Source organism: Dromiciops gliroides, chromosome 6, assembly GCF_019393635.1.
Source record: "Dromiciops gliroides isolate mDroGli1 chromosome 6, mDroGli1.pri, whole genome shotgun sequence".
Classification (NCBI taxonomy): domain Eukaryota; kingdom Metazoa; phylum Chordata; class Mammalia; order Microbiotheria; family Microbiotheriidae; genus Dromiciops; species Dromiciops gliroides.
In genome coordinates, this window is record NC_057866.1 from 178,558,608 (window position 1) to 178,581,953 (window position 23,346).

A 23,346-nucleotide genomic window follows, 5' to 3' on the forward strand; every position below is an offset into this window, starting at 1 on the left:
CTTACCTACCTTAAAATTTATATATTTAACCATATAGGTAGTACTGATGAAATTGTAAAGGGAAAAAAAGTGTGATTTAAACTGTCATGGGGTGCAGACCACTCCAGAAGTTCTTTGGGGCACATCAAGGAACCTTCTCCTTGAGAAACTAAACCAGAGGACAGATAATGCCTAGAGAGATAATCTGAACCAAATCGGACTGAGCTAGCTTCAGATTCCTACCCTTCATTCAGGTCTCCCTTACCCTGGGGAGATAAATTTGGGTGTGGCTGCGGCCTTTGTGTCCTGAAGAGAGGTCTGTAGCCACCCCTCACCCAATTCCTCTAGTCACTACCAGTGGGGGATGGTCCTCCACTCCTCACCCAATTCCCCCAGCTACCACCAGTGGGGGATGGTCCTCCCTCACTAAAGGAACTTTCCACAGTCAAATGGTGACCCCTCCCCCCATCAGTCCTCTATAAAAGTACCTTCCAGTCTCCTGTTTGAGGAGATTTTGTACCTCTGAGCCATGTGCTTTGTGCCTATCTCCCCATAAGAAGTCCAAGGATTTCTGTCATGGTTTCCCCCCTCCCACCCTTCCCTTCCCTTGCTCCTAAATAAACTATCACCTTATTCTAACTACTTTTGTGTGCAAGAGAGTGTAATTCTTATTTATTTTTTTTTTTTAGTGAGGCAATTGGGGTTAAGTGACTTGCCCAGGGTCACACAGCTAGTAAGTGTTAAGTGTCTGAGGCTGGATTTGAACTCAAGTACTCCTGACTCCAGGGCCAGTGCTCTATCCACTGCGCCACCTAGCTGCCCCGAGTATAATTCTTTAAAGAGGAATTCCTAAGAACCCCAACCTCTACCCAAACTGTACCCCATTTTCCACCATTACGAAACTAAAGGTAACGGAAAGAAATAAGCATTTATCAAGCACCTACTGTGTCCCAGGGATCTTGCTATAGACTTTACAAATATTTTCTCATTTGATCCTCACAACAATTGTGAAAGGTAGGTGCTTTTGTCATCCTCATGTTTTATCATTGAGGAACCTGGGCCAGAGAGAGGTTGTTACTTGCCCAGGGTCATATGGTTAGGAAGTTTCTGAGGCTGGATTTGAACTCTGTTTTCTAGATTCCAGACCTAGTACTCTATTCACTGTGACAGTTGCTTCTGATCAAAGCAGATGAATATAAGTGTGTGAAAATAATTATTAATAATGGATTTCTAGGAAAGATCCAGACAACAGTCTAGTTGTTCTCCCCCTCACCAAAAGAAGTTTAGTTCAGTGGCTGGGATGAGCCCAGGTGAACAAAAGGAATGCATATTGATTTTTTTGTTTAGCTAGGGAAAGAAGCACACCTAGACATTGGAATTTGCCCTTTTTGTATCCTCCCTAGACCACCCTCAAGTCATGTCAATCAATGGAACTGAATGATGCTATAACCAATTAGCTTAGATCAATGTATGGTGACCCACCCTCTACCAAAGATGATAAAAGCCTTGACCACGAGAGGCTTGCTCTTTTCTCTCTGCTTGCCCTCTTCACTCTGCAATGCTATCTCTTAGGAGTATGTAAATGTTTTAAGGCTTGTAGGCCTGAGGTTAGTGTGGAAGCTGGGGAGACGGTGGTAAATACTTTTCAGTACGTGATATTAATTAATAATTAATTCTTACTGCCAAAGCAGATGCAATAGTCATTGATATATAAGTAGTAAATAATTTGATTAAAAGTACAGCTTAACAACAAATAATTTAGAAAACACATGTCAGAGCAAAATGCATTCCTCTGGCTTTCTAAATCCCACATGTACAGAAGGTTTCTTTCATTACTAATCTTACCCATCTCAAAAAAATCTCTACACTGGTTGAAACTTTCAGTTTTAATACCAGGTTTGATTCTTGTAAGAAGTCACTCTGTCAAACTTTCACAAATTTTTGTTTTGCTTTGTTTTGTCTTGTTTGATATCCTTTGGTCACCTAGTGAAACCTCTGAAACTCTTCTCAGAATAATGTTTTATGGCTACATTCATAATTAAAGGGAATGATAAATTTCAGTAAGTAGTTAGTCAAAATTAAGGTCATAATACTTATTTCCCCATCTCCCACCCCCATCCAAGTTCAGAAGTGCTTGGGAATTCTAGGTTAAGAACTTTTCCTATAAATGCATAGCTGACAAAAACACATCTCTAGTATGCTTCATTAATTTATTTTTTCATCTCAAATTAAACAGAAAATAATACTCATGTATACAGTAGGATAAAAAGAAGATTGTGCACATAATTGTTATTCTCAATTATTATTGTGGTTGCTTTCCTTTAAAAAAATTCAAAATGTAACTTTCAAAGCTACTTATACTTATTTATGGACTTTTTCCTTGTTTTCTTCTCTGCATTTGGAATATTTCCCAAATGTCTTATTTTCTTTAGGTTTTTTTTTACAACCATTACTAGCTTTCTTTACCTGATCCCCCCCCCCCCAATTAAAAACAAACAAACTAAACTAAAACAAAACCCTTGTAACAAATATGCATAGGAAGGCAAAACAAATCTCCCCATTGGCTATACTGGAAAATGCATATTATGCTTCTACCATAATGACCTATGAAAAAGAAATGTTATATTCAAAGTGATAAAAATGTGTATTTCAAATCTAAACAGTTATTCCTCACCGACACAATTTAACTGATTTATGCCAGTAATCTCTGAAAGAGAACTATCTGCTTTTAAATAAAATAACCTGAACCACTAGATAAGTGTGGGAAAAATTGGACTACTGTGCAAATGCAGACTTTACATGCTGCCCACTGATCTGCTCCTATTTATGTGAGGCTTAAATACTTAAAACCTAAAAGCAGCACAATGAGAGGATTGTGAAATATAAGCATTGTTTCTAATGAAAGATTAGAAGTCCTCTCTAAATCTAGGGCTTAAAAGATCAATTTCAGAAGAGAATTTCCTCTAAATATATAAAGAAGAGTGTGCTAAGGAATAGTTCAAGGTAGTTTATGTTACCCTCCTTAGCATATTTTTCCTAGGATTCCATTTTAAGTCCAGAGGGATAAATGGTGACACTTTGGTTTTGACATGGCTCTTTTATAGGAAAACTAACTACCTTAGAATGGAGAATCAGCAAGGAAGAAACTAGTCAATGAAATATGGAGATTGTCTTCCCAAAACAGTCATCAACAGACTTTGAAAGGACTTTCAGGGAATTAGAGGGAGATGGCACTTCTATATTATGTTAGAGGCAATATGGTACAGTGGATGAAAAGAGCTACCTTCAGTCGGGAAAGCAGAGGATCCTGTGTTTAAGATCCATCTTTCACAGATGTTGCTCTGTGGCCCTATGGTATTCACTTACCATCTCAATATCATAGACAAACCCCAAACTATAATTTGGAAACAACCACAACAACCAACCAATTGAATTTTTTAGGAGGGAATTTCTTCACCAACCACTGATTAAATCACAAGTCTTGTCATTCCTCAACCCTTTTCCAAAAAAAAAAAATTATTAAAGGCATGAAGATTAACCAAGCTTCTTTCCTTCCTATGTTCATTCCTCCTTTCCTTCCCACCCCCCTCTTTTTTTCTCTTTCTTTCTTTGTTTCTTTTTCTTTATCTTCTTTCTTTGTTTCTTTCTTTTCTTCCTTCTTCCTTCCTTCCTTCCATCTATCTTGCCACTGGACCCAGATGACTCTGGAGGATGTGAGTGAGGTTGGTAATTTTTGCACAGAAATGTCCTCACTAAATTCAATTCACTATAAGTCATAACATCACCCCAATATCATGGTCCTCTTAGTGGATGAAGGACAAACAACAGCAACAACAGCAACAACAGCAACAACTACCTCATTAGAAAGTGAGGCCACTGAGAGTAGAGACAGGCATTTGTAGCCTATCTTTGTATTCCCTTTACATAACACAATGCCTAGAATGTATACATATTCAAAAATGCTTATTGAACGACTGAGTCTGTTAAGAAATGAATGTCTTACTGTTATAGTGGAATTGCATCATTTACATGACTCAATGGGAAGAAGGCTTTCACACGAAATCTACTTCATTTTCCCTCTTCACCTTTTCCAATTTCCAACATATCAGGAATATAAGAAAAGTGGACTTTCACAAATGATCAAAAGATGCTAATTAACTCTGGGACAGGAAGCCAGAGCCCATGCAGAAGGAGAACTGACCTTCCAACCCCCCTTTTCTCGGCATCTTTCTCTCACAGAAACAATCTTCTTGTGTGTCTGTGGTAGTTATTATACCCTTTCCAGCAGTTCCATTTACTATGAATGGTCAATTCCAGTGAACCTATTAAGGTTCTCTATACAAGGTACTGACTTATTTTAGTAGAACTGTTGAATATATACATCAATTAAAAAAAATAACTTTACACATCAAAATCCAAAGTAAGAAATCAGATAAACTATGGAGGACACATAGTAGGATTCTTTTAAATAATAAGCTCTCCTAGCAATTAGTAGGATATGTTTGTGTTAAAGTGAGGCTTAAGATCTTCTCTTAGCTTCTTTTTCTGTATACTATCAGTTATTAGTTTTGTTATCAAAACATTTTTTCAATGCTTCAAGAATTGATAATTTCATATTTTCAAGAATCCTGTAAATTCATCACCAACAAACTTTCTCTAAGTCTTCTCTGTGACTTAATATATAAGAGGTTTTTATTTACAGGATTCATGGACACAGGGGTCTAGTGATAGATTTCAGGAGGTCTATGGACTTGAAAAGAAAAAAAATAATACATCATTTTCACTAACATGTGGTTTCCTTTGAAATCCCATGTATTGATTTATGCACTTAAAAATATTATTCTGAGAAAGGTTCCAGAGCTTTCACTAGACCACTGAAGGCATCCACAACACACATAAACACACACACACACACACACACACACACATCAAAAGGTTAATGACAGCTTCTTAGATGATATTAGATAATTTATATGGAAAAGCCCAAAACAGATTGCTCTGTAGCCAAATCTGGTGATGACCATCCCTGAATCTAGTTATGCTGGTACTCATATTATATTAATATACTCTTTCCCCTAGCTCCTTATTTGCTAAAATATCCTTTAAATAATAAGGAAGAAAGTTACTATGTGTGATATATTACATTTTAAAAGTTAATTTTTCTAGTTGAATCTCTTGACATTTTGGTGACATGCAAAAAAAGGCTAGTAAGATAAAAATGGATGGGATAGGGAAACATAATAAAGACCCATGCTAACAATGGAAATTATCCTTTCCTTCCCCCAAACAGAAAGACAGCAAGGCAGCAATCCTAGTACCTGGGCAAATCTAATCCTCTTTCTCTTACAGTCATTCTGCCTGAAACTCATGGCTTCGTTTTATTTGATATTTGTAATAATACAATGTAATTCCATTCATGGTAAACTTACACACTGAAGTGACAAGACAAAAAAAGTGGATAACTGGGGTAGATACAGCAAGAATCTGATCTAGCAAAGACACTGGATAAAAGAAAAAAAGAAAGAAAAGAGTAACCAAGGTTGCACCACATGAATCCTGCCTGACTGGTGATCACAAGCTGAAACCTGATGTAATCTTACTGTACCAAAATTGGATTTTTATTTAGAGCAAACTAGCAGCTTCTTCTGAGAGGTTTCAGGAAGATATTATACTCTGCAAAGGATTCAGTTGTTATCTAAACTTTTCTGGTCACTGAGATATATGGAGAAGTCTAGAGTTTCTCTCAATGAGGCATGTTGTTATATCTGTGGTTTTATCCTTATGTCGGAAAGAAAATAGCTTTTGTGAGCTAGTTTTCCCCAGGTATGTTCTAACAACATTTTTTAATTGAAAAGTATGAAGCTTGTTTTTTGTTTGTTTTTATCTCCCTTCATTCGGGACTTGAAGATCCATGATTTATTCAATGAAAATTCTTTCTTCATTCAGGAAAAGACTACAACTTATTTATATTTCATAAGAAAAGCTTTGTGGGATACCATAAGCCAAATAAACCCACAACAAAAAAAGCACCACTTGATAGCCCCTCTCCTACTGATGAGCCTCTCAAAAATTTTGAGACTTGTTCATGAAATATCCATGCAGTCTGTTTCTAGTTTCATTCTCTCACATAGACAGTCCATTGGTTTAGGATCTCATTACCTCTAGCCTGGCATTCTTTCCAAATTTCAATCTTAGGGAGACTTTTTCTCCCTTTGAATATCAGCCTTTCTGTAAACTCTTCCCTGAACTTCTTACTTGAAAGTACTCCTTCCTTGGATTGGATGAAACTTTATTTTGTGCACATGTCACATCCTCCCTGTGCTCTGACTTATGTAAGGTATTTCAGCAGAGGTAGAATGGGACTGTGGAAGTGGATTACAAGGATAGAATGACATTTAATTTCTGTAGATGCTGATGAGGGAAGCCAGAGCCAGTCAGATCCCGGCAACCCCTCTATATTCCTTTAGTAAAACCGTTCCTCTATTACGGATGGAGAAAATTATGTTCCTCCTGGAAAATGCTGCTCCTTTCTTAGAAGCCAAGATTCCAAAGTCTCATCATCAACTTCTGGTAAAGATTTACAACTATAATTTCAAGAAAACCACATATTTTCTAGCTCTAACTTCTTGTCTGACACATTTCTAGCACCTAGGGATCACATATCTAATATGAAGGGATAGATTTTTGAGGCATGAATAAGCTCCTTAGAAATCTGAGTCTAGGGGCAGCTATATGTGGATAAAGCACAGCCCTGGATTCAGGAGAACCTGAGTTCAAATCTGGCCTCAGACACTTGACACTAGGTGTGAGACCCGGACAAGTCACTAACCCTTATTGCCCATTAAAAAAAGAAAAGAAAACATAAAACAAAAGCTGAGTCTACAAAACAAAAGCCCAGAGGTAACAATATGGTGACAGAGTAGCTAACCTACTCCTCCAAATGCCCTTCCTAATTTGAATCAGCCATAGATTGTCTTATTAGATCAGATTAATATGTGTTTCCATTACTCTATTATTACTAACTCAATAATTATAAGATAAATATTAAAAAAAAAGTATTGAAAAATGTGTCTCTTAGGTAATGGAAGATGATAGATAGAATAGGTTAATCCTAAACTGTTCAATACCCAGTATTCTTTTTTTTTTGTAAATCATAAAAGTATTTTATTATTTTCCAGTTACATGTAAAGGTAGTTTTCAACATTTGTTTTCATGGGATTTTTAGTTCCAAATTTTTCACCTATCCCCATCCCCAAGACAGAAAGCAATCTGAAAGAGGTTCTTTCTTTCTATCTATCTATCTATCTATCTATCTATCTATCTATCTATCTATCTATCTGTCTGTCTGTCTGTCTGTCTGTCTGTCTGTCTGTCTGTCTATCTATCTATCTATTCATCCACACATAATCACATTAAACATATTTTTGCATTACTCGTTTTGTGAAAGAAGAAACAGAACACAAGGGAAAAACCTCAAAAATGAAAAAAAAAATACAGCCAAAACGTAGAAAAAATATGGTTCAACCTTCATTCAGAATTAACAGTCCTTTTTTCTAGATGTGGAGAAAATTTTCTATCATGAGTACTGTGAAATTGTTTTGGATCATTGCACTTCTGAGAAGAGCCAAGTCTGTCACTGCTGATCATCAAACAATTTTCCTGTTACTATGTACCATGTTCTCCTGGTTGTGCTCACCTCGCTCAGCATCCATTCATGTAATTGCTTCCAGGTTTCTCTGAAATCCTTCTGCTCATCATTTCTAACAGCACAATAGTACTCCATTACCTTCATGTACCACATCTGGTTTAGCCATTACCCAATTCATAGGCATCCCCTCAATTTCCAATTCTTTGCCACCATAAAGAGAGCTGCTATAAATATTTTTGTACATGTGGGACCTTTTCCCTCTTCTATGATATCTTTGGGATACAGACCTAGTAGTATTATTACTAGTTCAAAGGGTATGTACAGCCTCATAACATTTTGAGCATAGTTCCAAATTGCTTTCCAGAATGGTTGGATCAGTTCGCAATTCCACCAACAATGCAGTAATATTCCAATTTTTTTTTTTCCACAGCTCCTCCAACATTTATTATTTTCTTTTTTTGTCACATTAGCCAATCTGATACATGTGAGATGGTACCTCAGAGGTCTTTAATTTGCATTTCTATAATAAAAATGTGATTTAGAGAATTTTTTTTTTGTGGGGCAATTGGGGTTAAGTGACTTGCCCAGGGTCACACAGCTAGTAAGCGTTAAGTGTCTGAGGCCCGATTTGAACTCAGGTACTCCTGAATCCAGGGCCAGTGCTCTATCCACTGTGCCATCTAGCTGCCCCGAGAATTTTTTAATATGGCAATAGATAGCTTTGATTTCTTCATCTGAAAATTGTTCATATCCTTTGACTATTTTGCAATTGGGGAATGACTTTCATTCTTATAAATTAGATTTAGTTCCTGATATATTTTAGAAATGAGGCCTTTATCAGAAATACTGGCTGTAAAAATTGTTTCCCAGATTTCTGCCTCCCTTCTAATTTTGGATGAATTATGTCTGTACAAAACCTTTTTCTTCCTAGCCTATTCTAATTCCTTTCATTCCTTTTTCTTCTCTCATTGCTAAAGCTAACATTTCTGGAACAACACTAAATAACAGAGGTTTTAATATACATCCCAGTTTCACCCCTGATGTTACTGAGGCCTCTAATTTATCCCCATTACATATAATGGTTGATGATGGTTTTAGGTAGATACTGCTTATTATTTTAAGAAACGCTCTACCAATTCCTATGCTCTCCAGTGTTTTTTATTAGAAATAGGTGCTGTATTTTGTCAAAAGATGTCTTTGCACCTACTGAGATAATCGTATGATTTTGGTTAGTTTTCTTATTGATGTGGTTGATTATGTTGATAGTTTTCCTAATGTTGAACCAGCCCTGCATTTCTGATATAAATCCTATCTGGTCATAAAGTATTATGCTGGTAATCACTTACTGTAATCTCCTTGCTAATATTTTATTTAAGATATTTACATCAATATTCCTTAGGGAAATTGGTCTTTACTTTTCTTTCTCTGTTTTGGCTCTGTATGGTTTAGGTATCAACACCATATCTGTATCATAAAAGAAATTTTGTAGAACTCCTTCTTCACCTATTTTCCCAAATAATTTGTAAAGTATTGGAATTACTTGTTCCTTAAATGTTTGGTAGCATTCACTTGTAAACCCATCTGGCCCTGGAGATTTTTTCTTAGGGAGTTCATTGATGACTTGTTTAATTTCTTTTTATAAAATGGGCTTTAGGATATTATTTCCTTTTCAGTTAATCTGGGCAATTTGTATTTTGGTAAATATTCATGTAGAGGAAAAAGACTTCATGAGGGATATTAAAAGATCAAACTGTTTATATTCCCACATGGGAAGTTAATACTTCTAACTCATAAGGACTTTCTCAGTAAGGAATTCACAGAAGACAGAGGTATGAACTGAATATGAAGGGATGATATCTGTAAAGCATTTATATTTTGTTCCTTGTGGGGCAAACAGGGTGGGGTATCTTATGTCTGGGGCCCAGATTTGGGCTTGGGGTCTCCTGGGTCCAGAGCTGGTGCTTTGTCCACTGTGCCACCTAACTAACCCATAATGACATCTTTAAAATAGGGTTGAGGTGTAGGAAGAATATACTGGGGGAGGGAGAAGGGGAGAGATTGTCTGGGGAGAGGTAGTTCACATGAAAGAAACAAGACAAAAGCTTATGGAGAACTTTAGGAATTTCATGTTTACCTTTTTATGATTCTCCAGGGTTTTATATACCAAAGTCAAATTTTCTATTCAGTTCAGGCCTTTTCATCATAAATGCATGAATGTGCTCTTTTTATTGAAGTCCCATCTTTTCCTCTGAAAGATTATACTCAGTTTTGCTGGGTATGTGATTATTGGCTGTAGTCCCAGTTCCTTTGCCCTCTGGAATATCATATTCCATGCCTTCTGGTCCCTTAATGTAGATGATAATGTAGATGATTCTAGGTCTCATTTTATCCTTACTGGAGCTCCACAGCATTTGAATTCCATTTTTCTAGCTACTTATAATATTTTCTCCTTGACCTGGGAGCTCTGGAATTTGGCTATAATATTCTTGGAGGTTTTGCTTTTGGGATCTTTTTCAGGAGGTGATTGATATAGTCTTTCAATTTCTATTTTGACTTCTGCTTCTAGTTCTTAAAGGAGAAGTTAAATGAGTTACAAGAGGAATTAGACAGTAATACTATACTAGTGGGGGATCTGAATCTCCCCCTCTCAGAATTAGATAAATCTAGCCAAAAAATAAATAAGAAAGAAGTGAAAGAGGTGAATAGATTACTAGAAAAGTTAGACATGATAGATGTCTGGAGAAAATTGAATGGGGATAGAAAGGAATATACCTTTTTCTCAGAAGTACAAGGCACATTTTCAAAAATTGACCATGTATTAGGGCACAAAAACATCATAGTTAAATGTAGAAAGACAAAAATAGTAAATGCATCCTTTTCAGATCATGATTCAATAAAAATTACATGTAAGAAAGAGCCAGGGAAAAGTAGAATGAAAATCAATTGGAAACTAAATATTTTCATTCTAAAGAATGAATGGGCCAAACAAGAAATCATAGAAATGATCAATAACTATATTCAAGAAAATGACAATAATGAGACAGCATACCAAAATCTATGGGATGCAGCCAAAGCAGTGCTTAGGGGAAAATTTATAGCTCTAAATGCTTACATGAATAAAAAAGAGAAAGAGGAGATTAATGAATTGGGCATGCAACTTAAAAAGCTAGAAAAAGAACAAATTAGAAATCCCCAATTAGATACTAAATTAGAGATCCTGAAAATCAAAGGAGAAATTAATGAGATTGAAAGCAAAAAAAACTATAGAATTAATCAATAAAACTAAGAGCTGTTTTATGAAAAAAAAACAATAAAATAGATAAAATATGGGATAATTTGATTAAGAAAAGAAAGAAGAAAACTAAATTACCAGTATCAAAAACGAAAAAGGGGATGTTACGACCAATGAAGTGGAAATTAAATCAATAATTAGGAATTATTTTGCCCAACTGTATGCCAATAAATTTGACAATCTAAATGAAATGGATGAATATTTACAAAAATACAAACTGCCCAGGTTCACTGAAGAAATAAAATCCTTAAATAAACCCATATTAGAAAAAGAAATTGAACAAGCCATTAATGAACTCCCTAAGAAAAAATCCCCAGGGCCAGATGGGTTTACAGGTGAATTTTACCAAACATTTAAAGAACAATTGATTCCAATATTATACAAATTATTTGGAAAAATAGGTGAAGTTCTACCAAATTCATTTTATGACACAAATATGGTGGTGATACCAAAACCAGGTAAAGCAAAAAGAGAGAAAGAAAATTGTAGACCAATTTCCCTAATGAATATTGATGCTAAAATCTTAAATAAGATATTAGCAAGGAGATTACAGTAAGTGATCACCAGGATAATACACTATGACCAGGTGGGATTTATACCAGGAATGCAGGGCTGGTTCAACATTAGGAAAACTATTAGCATAATCAACCACATCAATAAGAAAACCAACCAAAATCATATGATAATCTCAATAGATGCAGAGAAAGCTTTTGACAAAATACAACACCCATTCCTAATAAAAACACTGGAGAGTTTTAGGAATAGGGGGAGCTTTCCTTAAAATAATAAACAGTATCTACCTAAAGCTATCAGCAAGTATTATATGCAATGGAGATAAATTAGAGGCCTTCCCAATAAGATCAGGGGTGAAACAGGGATGTCCATTATCACCCTAATTATTTAATATTGTACTAGAAATGTTAGCTTTAGCAATCAGAGAAGAGAAAGGAATTAAAGGAATTAGAATAGGCAGGAGGAAACAAAACTATCACTCTTGTAGATGATATGATGGTATACTTAAGGAATCCTAGAGAATCAACTCAAAAATTACTTGAAACAATTAACAACTTTAGCAAAGTAGCAGGATATAAAATAAATCCACATAAATCATCAGCATTTCTATACATGACCAGCAAAGTCCAGCAGCAAGAGATAGAAAGAGAAATTCCATTTAAAGTAACGGTAGATAATATAAAATACTTGGGAGTCTACTTGCCAAGACAAACCCAGGAACTCTATGAACATAACTACCAAACACTCTTCACACAAATCAATTCAGATCTAAATAATTGGAAAGATATCAATTGCTCATGGATAGGCAGAGCTAATATAGTAAAAATGACAATACTGCCTAAATCAATTTACTTATTCAGTGTCATACCAATCAGACTACCTAAAAATTATTTTATAGAGCTAGAAAGAATAATAAGAAAATTCATCTGGAAAAACAAAAAATCAAGAATATCCAGGGAAATAATGAAAAAAAAATTCACAGGAAGGTGGGTTAGCGGTACCAAACCTGGAGTTCTACTATAAAGTGGCAGTCATCAAAATTATCTGGTACTGGCTAAAAAATAGAGTGGTAGATCAATGGAATAGGCTAGGCTCAGGAAATGCAGTAGTAAATGACACTAGTAATGTAGTGTTTGATAAACCCAAAGACTCCAGCTTCTGGGATAGGAACTCAGTATTTGACAAAAATTGCTGGGAAAACTGGAAGATAGTATGGCAGAAATTAGGCATAGACCAACATCTGACACCTTATACTAAAATAAGGTCAAAATGGATACACGATTTAGACATAAGAGGTGATACCATAGGTAAATTAGGAGAGAAAGGAATAGTCTACCTATCAGATCTTTGGAAAGGAAAACAGTTTTTGACCAAACAAGAGATAGAGTATATTATAAAATGCAAAGTGGATGATTTTGATTACATTAAATTAAAAAAAAATGTACAAACAGAAGCAATGCCTCCAAAATTAGAAGGGAGGCAGAAAGCTGGGAAACAATTTTTGTGGCCAGTACTTCTGAAAAAGGCCTCATCTCTAAAATATATAGGGAAATAAATCAAATTTATAAGAATCCAAGTCATTCCCCAAATGAGAAATGGTCAAAGGATATGAACAGGCAGTTTTCTGATGAAGAAACCAAAGCTATCTATTCCCATATGAAAAAATGCTCTAAATCTCTAATGATTAGAGAGATGCAAATAAAAACAACTCTGAGGTACCACCTAACACCTATCAGATTGGCTAAAATGATAAAAAAAGGAAAGTAATAAATGTTGGAGAAGCTGTGGGAAAATTGGAACACTAATTCATTGTTGGTGGAGCTGGGAACTTATCCAACCATTCTGGAGAGCAATTTGGAATTATGCCCAAAGGGCGATAAAGCTGTGCATACCCTTTGACCCAGCAATACCACTTTTGGGTCTTTTTCCCAAGGAGATCATGGAAGGGGGAAAGCGACCCACATATACAAAAATATTTAGAGCTGCTCTTTACGGGGTGGCAAAGAATTGGAAGTTGAGGGGGTGCCCATCAATTGGGGAATGGCTAGACAAGTTGTGGTATATGAATACAATGGAATACTATTTTGCTATAAGAAATGATGAGCAGGAGGAGTTCAGAGAAACCTGGAGGGTCTTGCGTGGGCTGATGATGAGTGAGATGAGCAGAACTAGAAGAACATTGTACACAGTAACATCAACATTGAGTGTTGATCTACTGTGATGGACTATATTCTTCTCACCAATGCAATGGCACAGAAGAGTTCCAGGGAACTCGTGATGGAAGAGGATCTCCAAATCCAGGAAAAAAAAAAAAGAACTGCAGAGTATAGATGCTAAATGAACCATACTATTTCTTTTGTTTTTGATGCTGTTGGTTTTTTTTCTATTTTGAGGTTTTCCATCATTGCTCTGATTTTTTTCTCTTATAACATGACTAATACAGAAATAGGATTAATGTTATGTGTGTGAATATATATATATATATATACATATATATATACATATATATATACATATATATATACATATATATATACACACACACACACACACACACATATATATATATATATATATATATAACCTATATCAGATTACCTGCTGTCTAGGGAAGGGGGGAGGGAGGGGAGGGAGGGAGAAAAATCTGAAATTGTAAAGCTTGTATAAACAAAGTTTGAGAACTATCTTTACATGGAACGGAAAAAAAATAAAATACTTTATTAATTAAAAAAAATATATTTTTTAATACATGGTCACAGACCATTATAACATCTAATATAGTTGGTCAAAAGTAAAACATTTATAATACAGATAATGTAGAAAATGAGTAAACATAAAATTACACTGTATTTATACATAGACACTGAACTAGGTACTTTGGGAGGAGGCTTCAATTTTTTTTTTTTTGTTATTTAAGCAGTATTAAAACATATTCCTCTAGTCACTCAAATCACTTAGTCTTTGTTTTGATGAAAGACTAATGATTAGGCATATACAACAGAACCCTATTTAATCTCTAGGATTCCAATGTACCAAAACACAAAATCACAGTATTCTAGTCTTAGAAACTGAATTTAAAAAGTGCTTTCACCATGATTTCTAGTTTGATCTTTTAAATATCATACTAGAAGTTTGGCTGAACCATATTTCAAGTTTCCCCTTAGCAAAAATTACTGAGGAAAACTGCATAGGGATTTACAAAATACTTGCCTGAAATCCAAGGAGTTTCTCGCTGGGCTTAATATGCCTCTGAAATTCACATTCTATCGGCTGTATCACTTTGATTCCATCTTCATAAAAAACATAGAACATGTTCCCAATTCCCAGACCTTAGGAACAAAAAGAATCATTTGAATGTTCAAAATAAAACCATCAAATATATCTTCAACCAAACTCAAAACCCCCTCCAACCACTAACAGGAGATCAATTTGTGAATATATGTGATATTAATAAAGCAAACCCTATAGGATCTTTCATCCTACAACTAAAGTTGCTTTGTAATATTAGATAGCAATTCTGAATCTTTTCCCCCATTTCCCTACATTTGATCATTTGCAATTCAGTGATTTAATGACTAAAACCCAGAGTGATATTTTATCTCTAAAATATTAATAGTCAAAACATACACATTAAATCACAAAACTTAGGAAAAAATAAATTCAGCTTATTTTCCTACATATCTTAGATTTTCTCTTGATCAAAATTAATGCATTTATTAAATATCAAGCATCATGATCTTTTATTACTCTGCCTCCTTAGAAGGAAGAAAAACTATATGAATGACATATAACATATGTATGTCACATATACACACATGCACATTTATGTATTCATTATATACTATGTGTGTAAACATATGCATGTATGTGTGTGTGTAATTTTGGAAAGTCCCCAAATCTTGGGATATGACTAATTTCCCCTTGAGTCACCATAGCCCTATAGTCAAAGCATAAATTAAGATTATAATGTTGACTCTCCTAGCAAGTGACTACATTTAGAAACCTAAAAGTTCTTACATGTATAATGCTATTAATATGTAATCGTCTCCTCAATTTTCCTCAGAAAGCCCTCTATAAATGAGATGAATTTTTTTAAAATGGCATTTAATTCCTATATCCTACCCTATAATCTAAGATTATAATCGAGTCAGATTTGAACCAGACTGTGTCCTCAGTTTGATCTAGCACTTTTGCATACATTCAGGTTTTGCTCACGATTCATTCCTGCCCTATTCAAGTGTTTCTGCTACTTAGCCAGATGTTATGACTCTCCATCTGGTCCTTTTACAATTATAAACTGATCCTTTTCTAAGAGACACTGGATTACTCCATAAAATTTTGTCATTCTAATTAAATTTACTCTGATCAGGGATGGCATACTGTGAGAGAAATTGACATGAATCAGAAAAGTGAATCAATCCCATTGAATCAAAGCTATTTAAAGAAAAGATATACTTTAATAAATTAACTAATGAAGTTCTGATGTTGCTTACTTTTTTAAAATATACGAATAAAAGAAATGAAAGATTATAAAGTGAAAAGTGATATTCTGTGAAACATTTAGAAAAACAAAATAAAAGATACTTTCTTTCATCACTCATTGGATTTAAAAAACAGCTTCTTAGTAAAATGTAGCCTCCTGATGAATTTCTTGTCTACTTCATAATATAAAAATATAATGTTCTGCAAATATTAATAGCATTAAGATATATGATATAAAAATCAATAAATTTTTTATGATATGAAAATTTAATTGTATTTATCAAACCATCTCTGTCTCTCTATATATACACATATGTATGTTTACATATGTGTATATATACATATTTATGTCTACATACATATGCATGTATATATATACATACATAGACACACATATATACATACATATTTAATTTTAAATGGCCTTAATGACTGGAAATAATTGTTAGCTTTACTCATTTTTAAGTCATTATTTATAAGAAGGAAATATTAATTGCAATTGCATTGATCCTTAGCCTATGTTTCAATAGCCTGGAATATATGGCTAACTTAGACTCAACATCAAAACTCAATGGACCTGATTAGTCACACATATGAAGACAAAATTGTGAACAATAGCAACTGACAGCTTTAAATATCTAGCTACTTATGGTAACTTGGAGTTAATTAATTGATCGTCACTTCAGCTGAATCTTTTTGTTTGTTTGTTTTTAATTTAAGCAATAAAATTACCATGTATGAAGCAATTTCATGAAGCTTATGAATAGAGAGGGAGTATGGCATAATGAAGAGAAGACCAGCCTTAGATGAAGAAAGACCTCAGTTCATTTCTTATCTCCGATACAATCATGTTTTCAACTGTTGCAAGTTCCTTAAGAGTTCTGCACAGGGGCAGCTAGGTGACCCAGTGGATAAAGCACTGGCCCTGGATTCAGGAAGAACTGAGTTCAAATCTGGCCTCAGACACTTGACACTTACTATCTAGGTGACCTTGGGTAAATTCCTTAACCCTCATTGCCCGGAAAAAAAAAAAAAAAGAAAAGTTCTGCCCAGGCAACTCTCTAAGACTACAAGGTACAAATGATTTGTTTTCACCCCAACACTGATAAAATCACAGCTTCAGATAAAAAAAAATTCAAGAAGTTTCTACATACCCACTGATTTTTATCAAATTAATGTAATAAATTATCTGTCAAATATAATTTGCTCAACAGGGAAGCACATGTGTATGCCTATATCCATTCATCCATCTATGTATCCATCTTATCTACCTGCTTCTTTATATTCATAAATATGCTTTATATATATATATACACACATATATATATATATATATGCTTAATTTCAAAGATATTTAGCATAATTAATCTGAAGATTTAGGAAATCTTAATTTGAGTCCTATTTGTCTTCATAGCAAAGAGCAAAGGAAGCATTTATGTCTGGTGATTGTTCTTTGCAGTGATTCTATTTGCACATACAGAAATACATGAAGATTAATTTTCTAGATTGATTCTTGGTTGATGGCTATAAAATAGAACTTTCATCAATAAATAGTATCTGATTAGTTAATCTGGGATATTTACAGAGATCTTTGTTGTTCCATTTAATAATGCTAAAATAATGTCAGATTTTGTAATTTTTATCATAGATAAAGACATTGTTATTTTCCAAGTCATTTTAGTCATGTCTAATTCTTCGTTACCCTACTTGGGTTTTCTTGGCAAAGATACAGAGTAGTTTTCTACTTCCTTCTCCAGCTCATTGTACAGTTGAAGAAATTGAGGTAAACAGGGTTAATTAATTTGCCAAGGGTCACATAGCTAGGAAGTTTCTAAGGCCAGATTTGAACTCACAAAGATAAATCATTCTGATTCCAGGCCTGGCACTCTATCGACTATGGCACCTAACTGTCAATACTATCAAAAAATTCCAATTTAAATAAAAAAAGCTTTATGTTACTATTTATAACTTGGGAAGCAAATAAAATAAATATATTAAATATAGGACAAAGACAAAATTCAAATGACATTTTCTCCTCTCCCTTAGAGTTTAGAATATATATATATATATATGTATATATATATATATATATATATATATATTAGTAATCTTAATATCTGTAGGTATAATCACTCTATGAGTGCTGCTCTTCAAGCACTAAAAATCTGCCAAAAAATCTAAAACAAACAAACCATAGGTTAGATGACTTGCCTCAGGTCACCCAAATAACAAGTGTCAGAGGAGCAATTTGAAGGCAGGTCTTCCTTACATTTCTTTCATTTTGCCCACTCTTGTTCTGCAATCTCTATTAAAAAACCTTTTCAAAGACTTGTGAAGCTCTCTACGAAAGTATTCACTGGGAAATCTGTAAATATACCTGTCCAAAACATTTTTATCAATTCTTCCTACCAATTTTTTTTCTTTTGTGCTCCCATGCCTTGTGAATTAACTAACAATTAACTTTTTAATAAAGTTCTTACCATATCTTCTTACTTTGCATAATCTTTCAGGCAAAGGCTAGAGATCATGTGTAATCTGTAGTGTACTGACCACTAATTTTGATTAGATTTTTGAAGCATTCTTATTGGTATATTGTTTTTTGCACAACTATAGCTTTGGTTATATGCCTTTTCAGCAACTAATACAGTATCTGTAATACAGTATTCACCTAAAATATTTGTTGATTAATTGTTTTATTGGTTTTATAGAAATAGAAAGTATATGTGATTTACAGTTGGAGAATTTTGAGTTTCTTCTTGAGTCACTTTAGATAAGTTTTTTAACTATTCTAGGCCCACAAATCCTCATCTGAAAAATGACAGGGAAGAGACCCTTTCAACTCTAAATCTATGATTTTTTTCTTAATATAGCTTCTTTGATCTCTGAATGAAACAATGATTTTAGGTTTAGCACTATGGAGGGTCTAAATCAGTTTGCACTTATGTATGTTCTTATTGGGGACACCTGAATACACAATAACACATTAACTGGTGTTGGAAAAGTAATGGAAATTTTGAGTTCCCAAAAATAATGTGAAGTTAAGGTAAATTATTTTATAAGCTAGAGGGGTTAATCAGCAAAGGGATGTTAATAAATGCTAATAATAATAGCAAAAAAAGAGTTTGAGAGCAATAGGCCAACTAGTTGTTTTGTTATTGTTGGGTTTTTTTTGCTTTTTATATCTCATAATGGTGACCAGGTTTTGCCTTGAATATACCAGTAGATTAATTCATAATAAGAACTTGGTGATAGTCAATATTTCCCATATATGTAAGTCTCATAAAACTATTCCTGTATGTAGCACTATATCTCTCTATACCTCTATTTATCTATCTATCCATTCATCCATCCATCTATCTATATTTGTGAGATGGAAGTGGAGGGTTAGGATCTGTGGTTTCATAAGTATTCCTGGTTTCAAAACAACTTCCACCGATTCATATCAACAACTCATCTGTAAGTGGCAATCTTAGAGAGTTGCTGGAGATTCTAAGAGATTAAGTGACTTGTCCTTGGTCAAAAAGTTATTATCTGACAGAAGAATACAGGAAGTGAATCCAAGTCAATCTGACTTAAAAAGAAGCCCTCTATTAACTACACAACTATGCCCCACACCTTGTCCATTGGTTTTAACATTTTTTATGAATCAAATTCATTCCTACATGACACTAAAGTACTATTAACATGACAATAATGGGATGTCAAAAGATACAATTCTTAATTTAAAAAAAAATTTTTGCAGGGCAGGTTAAGTGACCTGCCCAGGGTCACATAGCTAGTAAGTGTCAAGTGTCTGATGCCGGACTTGAACTCAGATCCTCCTGAGTCCAGGGCTGGTGCTTTATGCACTGTGCCACCTAGCTGCCCCAGATATAATTCTTTTTTGTTTTTTTTAATTTTTAGTGAGGCAATTGGGTTTAAGTGACTTGCCCAGGGTCACACAGCTAGTAAGTGTTAAGTGTCTGAGGCCGGATTTGAACTCAGGTACTCCTGAATTCAGGGCCGGTGCTCTATCCACTGAGGCACCTAGCTGCCCCCCCCACCCCCCGCCCAGATATAATTCTTTTTTTTTTTTTTTTAGGCAATGGGGATTAAGTGACTTGCCCATGGTCACACAGCTAGTGTCAAGTGTCTGAGTCCGGTTTTGAACTCAGGTACTCCTGAATCCAGGGCCGGTGCTTTAACCACTGCGCCATCTAGCTGCCCCCCAGATATGATTCTTAATATTTAATTTCCTACTCTAATTCCCTTTATAGTTCAATTCACTGTTAGTTTTTAACTTTAATGACAAAAATAATGCAGTTGAGTACAGGGTTTTCTGGATGAAACATACATATGCATTTTATTTTATCCAAGTTGTTTATCTAAATGACTTGCAAAAAAATCTATATTTTGCTTGCTTTCTTATATAATCAGTTCGTGTGTCTGTGTATGTGTTTGTATGTGTGCGCCCACTTAAACATGTGTATATGCCTATGTTTAAGATGGCAGAAGTTAGGAAGATATATTTTCAGGTTTGTTTGTTTGTTTTATAAGTTTTAAATACTGATGAATGAAATCGGGTCTAATTTGGTCTAATATACATCCCCATTTCACTCCTATTGTATTGGGAGAGAGCCCCTGTATAACAGGTAGCAACAGAAACCCAAACAAAAAAAAAAGCCATGATTTCACTTGGACAGCCCAAGATAGCTAATGGTTGCTTCATGTCAAGCCAGGTATAACAGAGTCATGCCCTTGTGATTCCTTTTACTTCATACAGCTTTCAAATTCATGGGGCTTTTCTGTGTTGGAGGTGAAATCCTGCAATGGTAACTGACAAGATCATTTAGTAACCAGCTATGGGATTCTATCTAGTTGAGTTTTGGAGATTAAACAGGATTATCTGTTCCTTTTTACTGCCATTTCTAATAAAACTAATGATTTTTTTAAATTCCAAATTCATTCTTTACTATGTCTTCTGTTAAGGAATTTTAGGCAGAGATGCCTAACGAGTATCCATTTAATCTAAATACCCTAGCAGGAATGAAATTTGATTTACATCTCTGCCTTTAAAACAGAAGTTCTTAACCCTCAGGTCCATGAACTTGTTTAGATCCGTAGATACAGATAGATAGATAGATAGATAGATAGATAGATAGATAGATAGATAGATAGATAGATAGATAGATAGGTAAATATATAATGATTGCATTTCAACATACTTGCTTTCCTTTGTTAACCTCTGTATTTTAAAACATTATTCTTATAAGGGCTCCACAAGTCCTTACAAGGTTTCCAATGGGTTTCATAGCACAAAAAATGTTAAGCTTCCCTGCTTTAAAGTTTTATTATTCTTCTGAGATGAAGTAATGACCATATTATTATGACTTAGAAGGGTGTTTTATGGCAAAAAGGGCTTTGGTCATAGAAAATAAATGCTTTATGATAATATAGGTTGCATCCCCCTCTTCTCTTATGCATGCTCTTGTCATCATTGTTGTTCAGTTGTGTCCAAATCTGCATCCCCATGTACCATAGATTAGTCATACCTTTCTATCTGCCATTATTTTCTGAAGTCTATCTGAGCTCATGTTTATTGCTTCCATGATACTACATATCCATTTCATCCTCTGGCATCCCCTTTTCCCTTTGCCTTCAATCTTCCCCAGCATCAGGGTCTTTTCCAATGAGTCCCTTCTTCTTATTCAGTGGCCAAAGTATTTTAGCTTCCATTTCAGTATTTGACCTTCCAGTGAATAATTTGAATTGATTTCTTTAGTTATTGACAGATTTAATCTCCTTGCTGTCCAAGGGAATCTCCAAATTCTTCTCCAACACCATAATTTGAAAGCATGAATTCCAGAGTGAACAGCTTTCCCTATAGTCCAAATCTCATGGCTATACATTGCTAGTGGAAAAATGATCATTTTGAGCATATGAACCTTTTTCAGCAAGGTGATACCTCTACTTTTTGGGGTTTTTTTTGTTTTTTTTTAGTGAGGCAATTGGGGTTAAGTGACTTGCCCAGGGTCACACAGCTAGTAAGAGTTAAGTGTCTGAGGCCGGATTTGAACTCAGGTACTCCTGACTCCAGGGCCAGTGCTCTATCCACTGCACCACCTAGCTGCCCCCAGATACCTCTACTTTTTACTACACTGTCCAGATTTGCCTTAGCTTTTTTCATAAGGAGAAAGTAATTTTTTAAGTTCATGGCTACAATTGCCAGCTTCATTGATCTTTGAGCCCAAGAATACAGAAGCTATCACTGCCTTCATTTCTTCTGTCCCAATTTGCCAGGAAGTGATGGGACCAGTTGCCAGGATCTTAGATTTTGACGTTTAGGCTTCAAGTCAACTTTTATGCTCTCCTCTTTCACCCTCATCTGGAGGCTTTTTTCTTCACTTTCTGCCATTGAAGTTCTCTCCTGCACTCCTCATCTAAAGGTCACTGAGTATCTGGTCATGCTTTCTGTTCGTTGTGAAACAACTCTATGGCCTGTGCATTACTTTAAAGGAATCTATTTCTTTAATATTAAGAAAGAAACTTGTGGCAGATAGGCAGTGCAGTGGATAAAGCAACAGCCCTAGATTCAGGAGACCCTGAGTTCAAATCTGGCCTCAGACACTTGATACTTAGTAGCTATGTGACCCTGGGCAAGTCACTTAACCCTCACTGCCCCGCAAAGAGAGAGAGAGAGAGAGAGACAGAGAGAAAGAGAGAGAAGCATAATAGACTTCATGTTTGACCTGGAATCAGAAAGTGCTAAATAAAAATCCTGACTCTAATTCTTAAGAGCTATATGATCATGGTCAAGTCATTGAACTTAGCTGAATCTTAAGCAACTTTTGCAGACTATAAGTTAAAGGTTCTTGTGCTTTTTTCCCTCCTATATTTTTGAACAAGTTTTTTTTTTTTAATTGGGGGGGTCATTTTTGTTTTGTATTATTCTCATCAGCTTCAGTGATCATAACATTTTATTTAACTTCTCATATTAAACTCATATTATCTCATATTAACTATAACCTGTACATCAGCATCTAGTATATAGAATTATTTATTTTCCCCTCCTATAAATCAATGAGTTACTGCTCCCATTCATGGCAAAGACAATGCCCTTCAAATAGAAAGACAGTATTATTTCTTGTTCTGACACTTCCTAGTCCTGTCAAGCCAGATTGGTTGTTTCACTCTCTGTTCTCTCATATTTAAAACAGGTATAATCCTACCTACTTCACAAGACTTTTATGAGGAATAAACTTTGAAAATCTTGAAGTATGATAAAAATCTAAGCTAATGCTATCATTAAACCTCCCTTTTTGTTATTCATAGTCTTAATTTTGCCTTAGCGCCCTTCTCTGGCCAGCTGTAAATTTCATTTCAAATCTTCTTATGCCACCAGAACAGAGAATCCTCTGCCAAAAATATTCTTCCTAATCTTAGTGAGATGTAT

The 23,346-nt window shown here is 34.7% G+C and overlaps 1 protein-coding gene across 1 annotated transcript in view; it reads right to left on the reverse strand.

The window, feature by feature from the left end:
- FSTL5 (follistatin like 5) overlaps nucleotides 1-23,346 on the reverse strand; it is a 996,384-nt gene that overhangs the window by 102,733 nt on the left and 870,305 nt on the right. Inside the window, 1 exon segment of the mRNA XM_043971840.1 lies at nucleotides 14,643-14,761. Coding sequence (XP_043827775.1) covers nucleotides 14,643-14,761 — 119 coding nt within the window.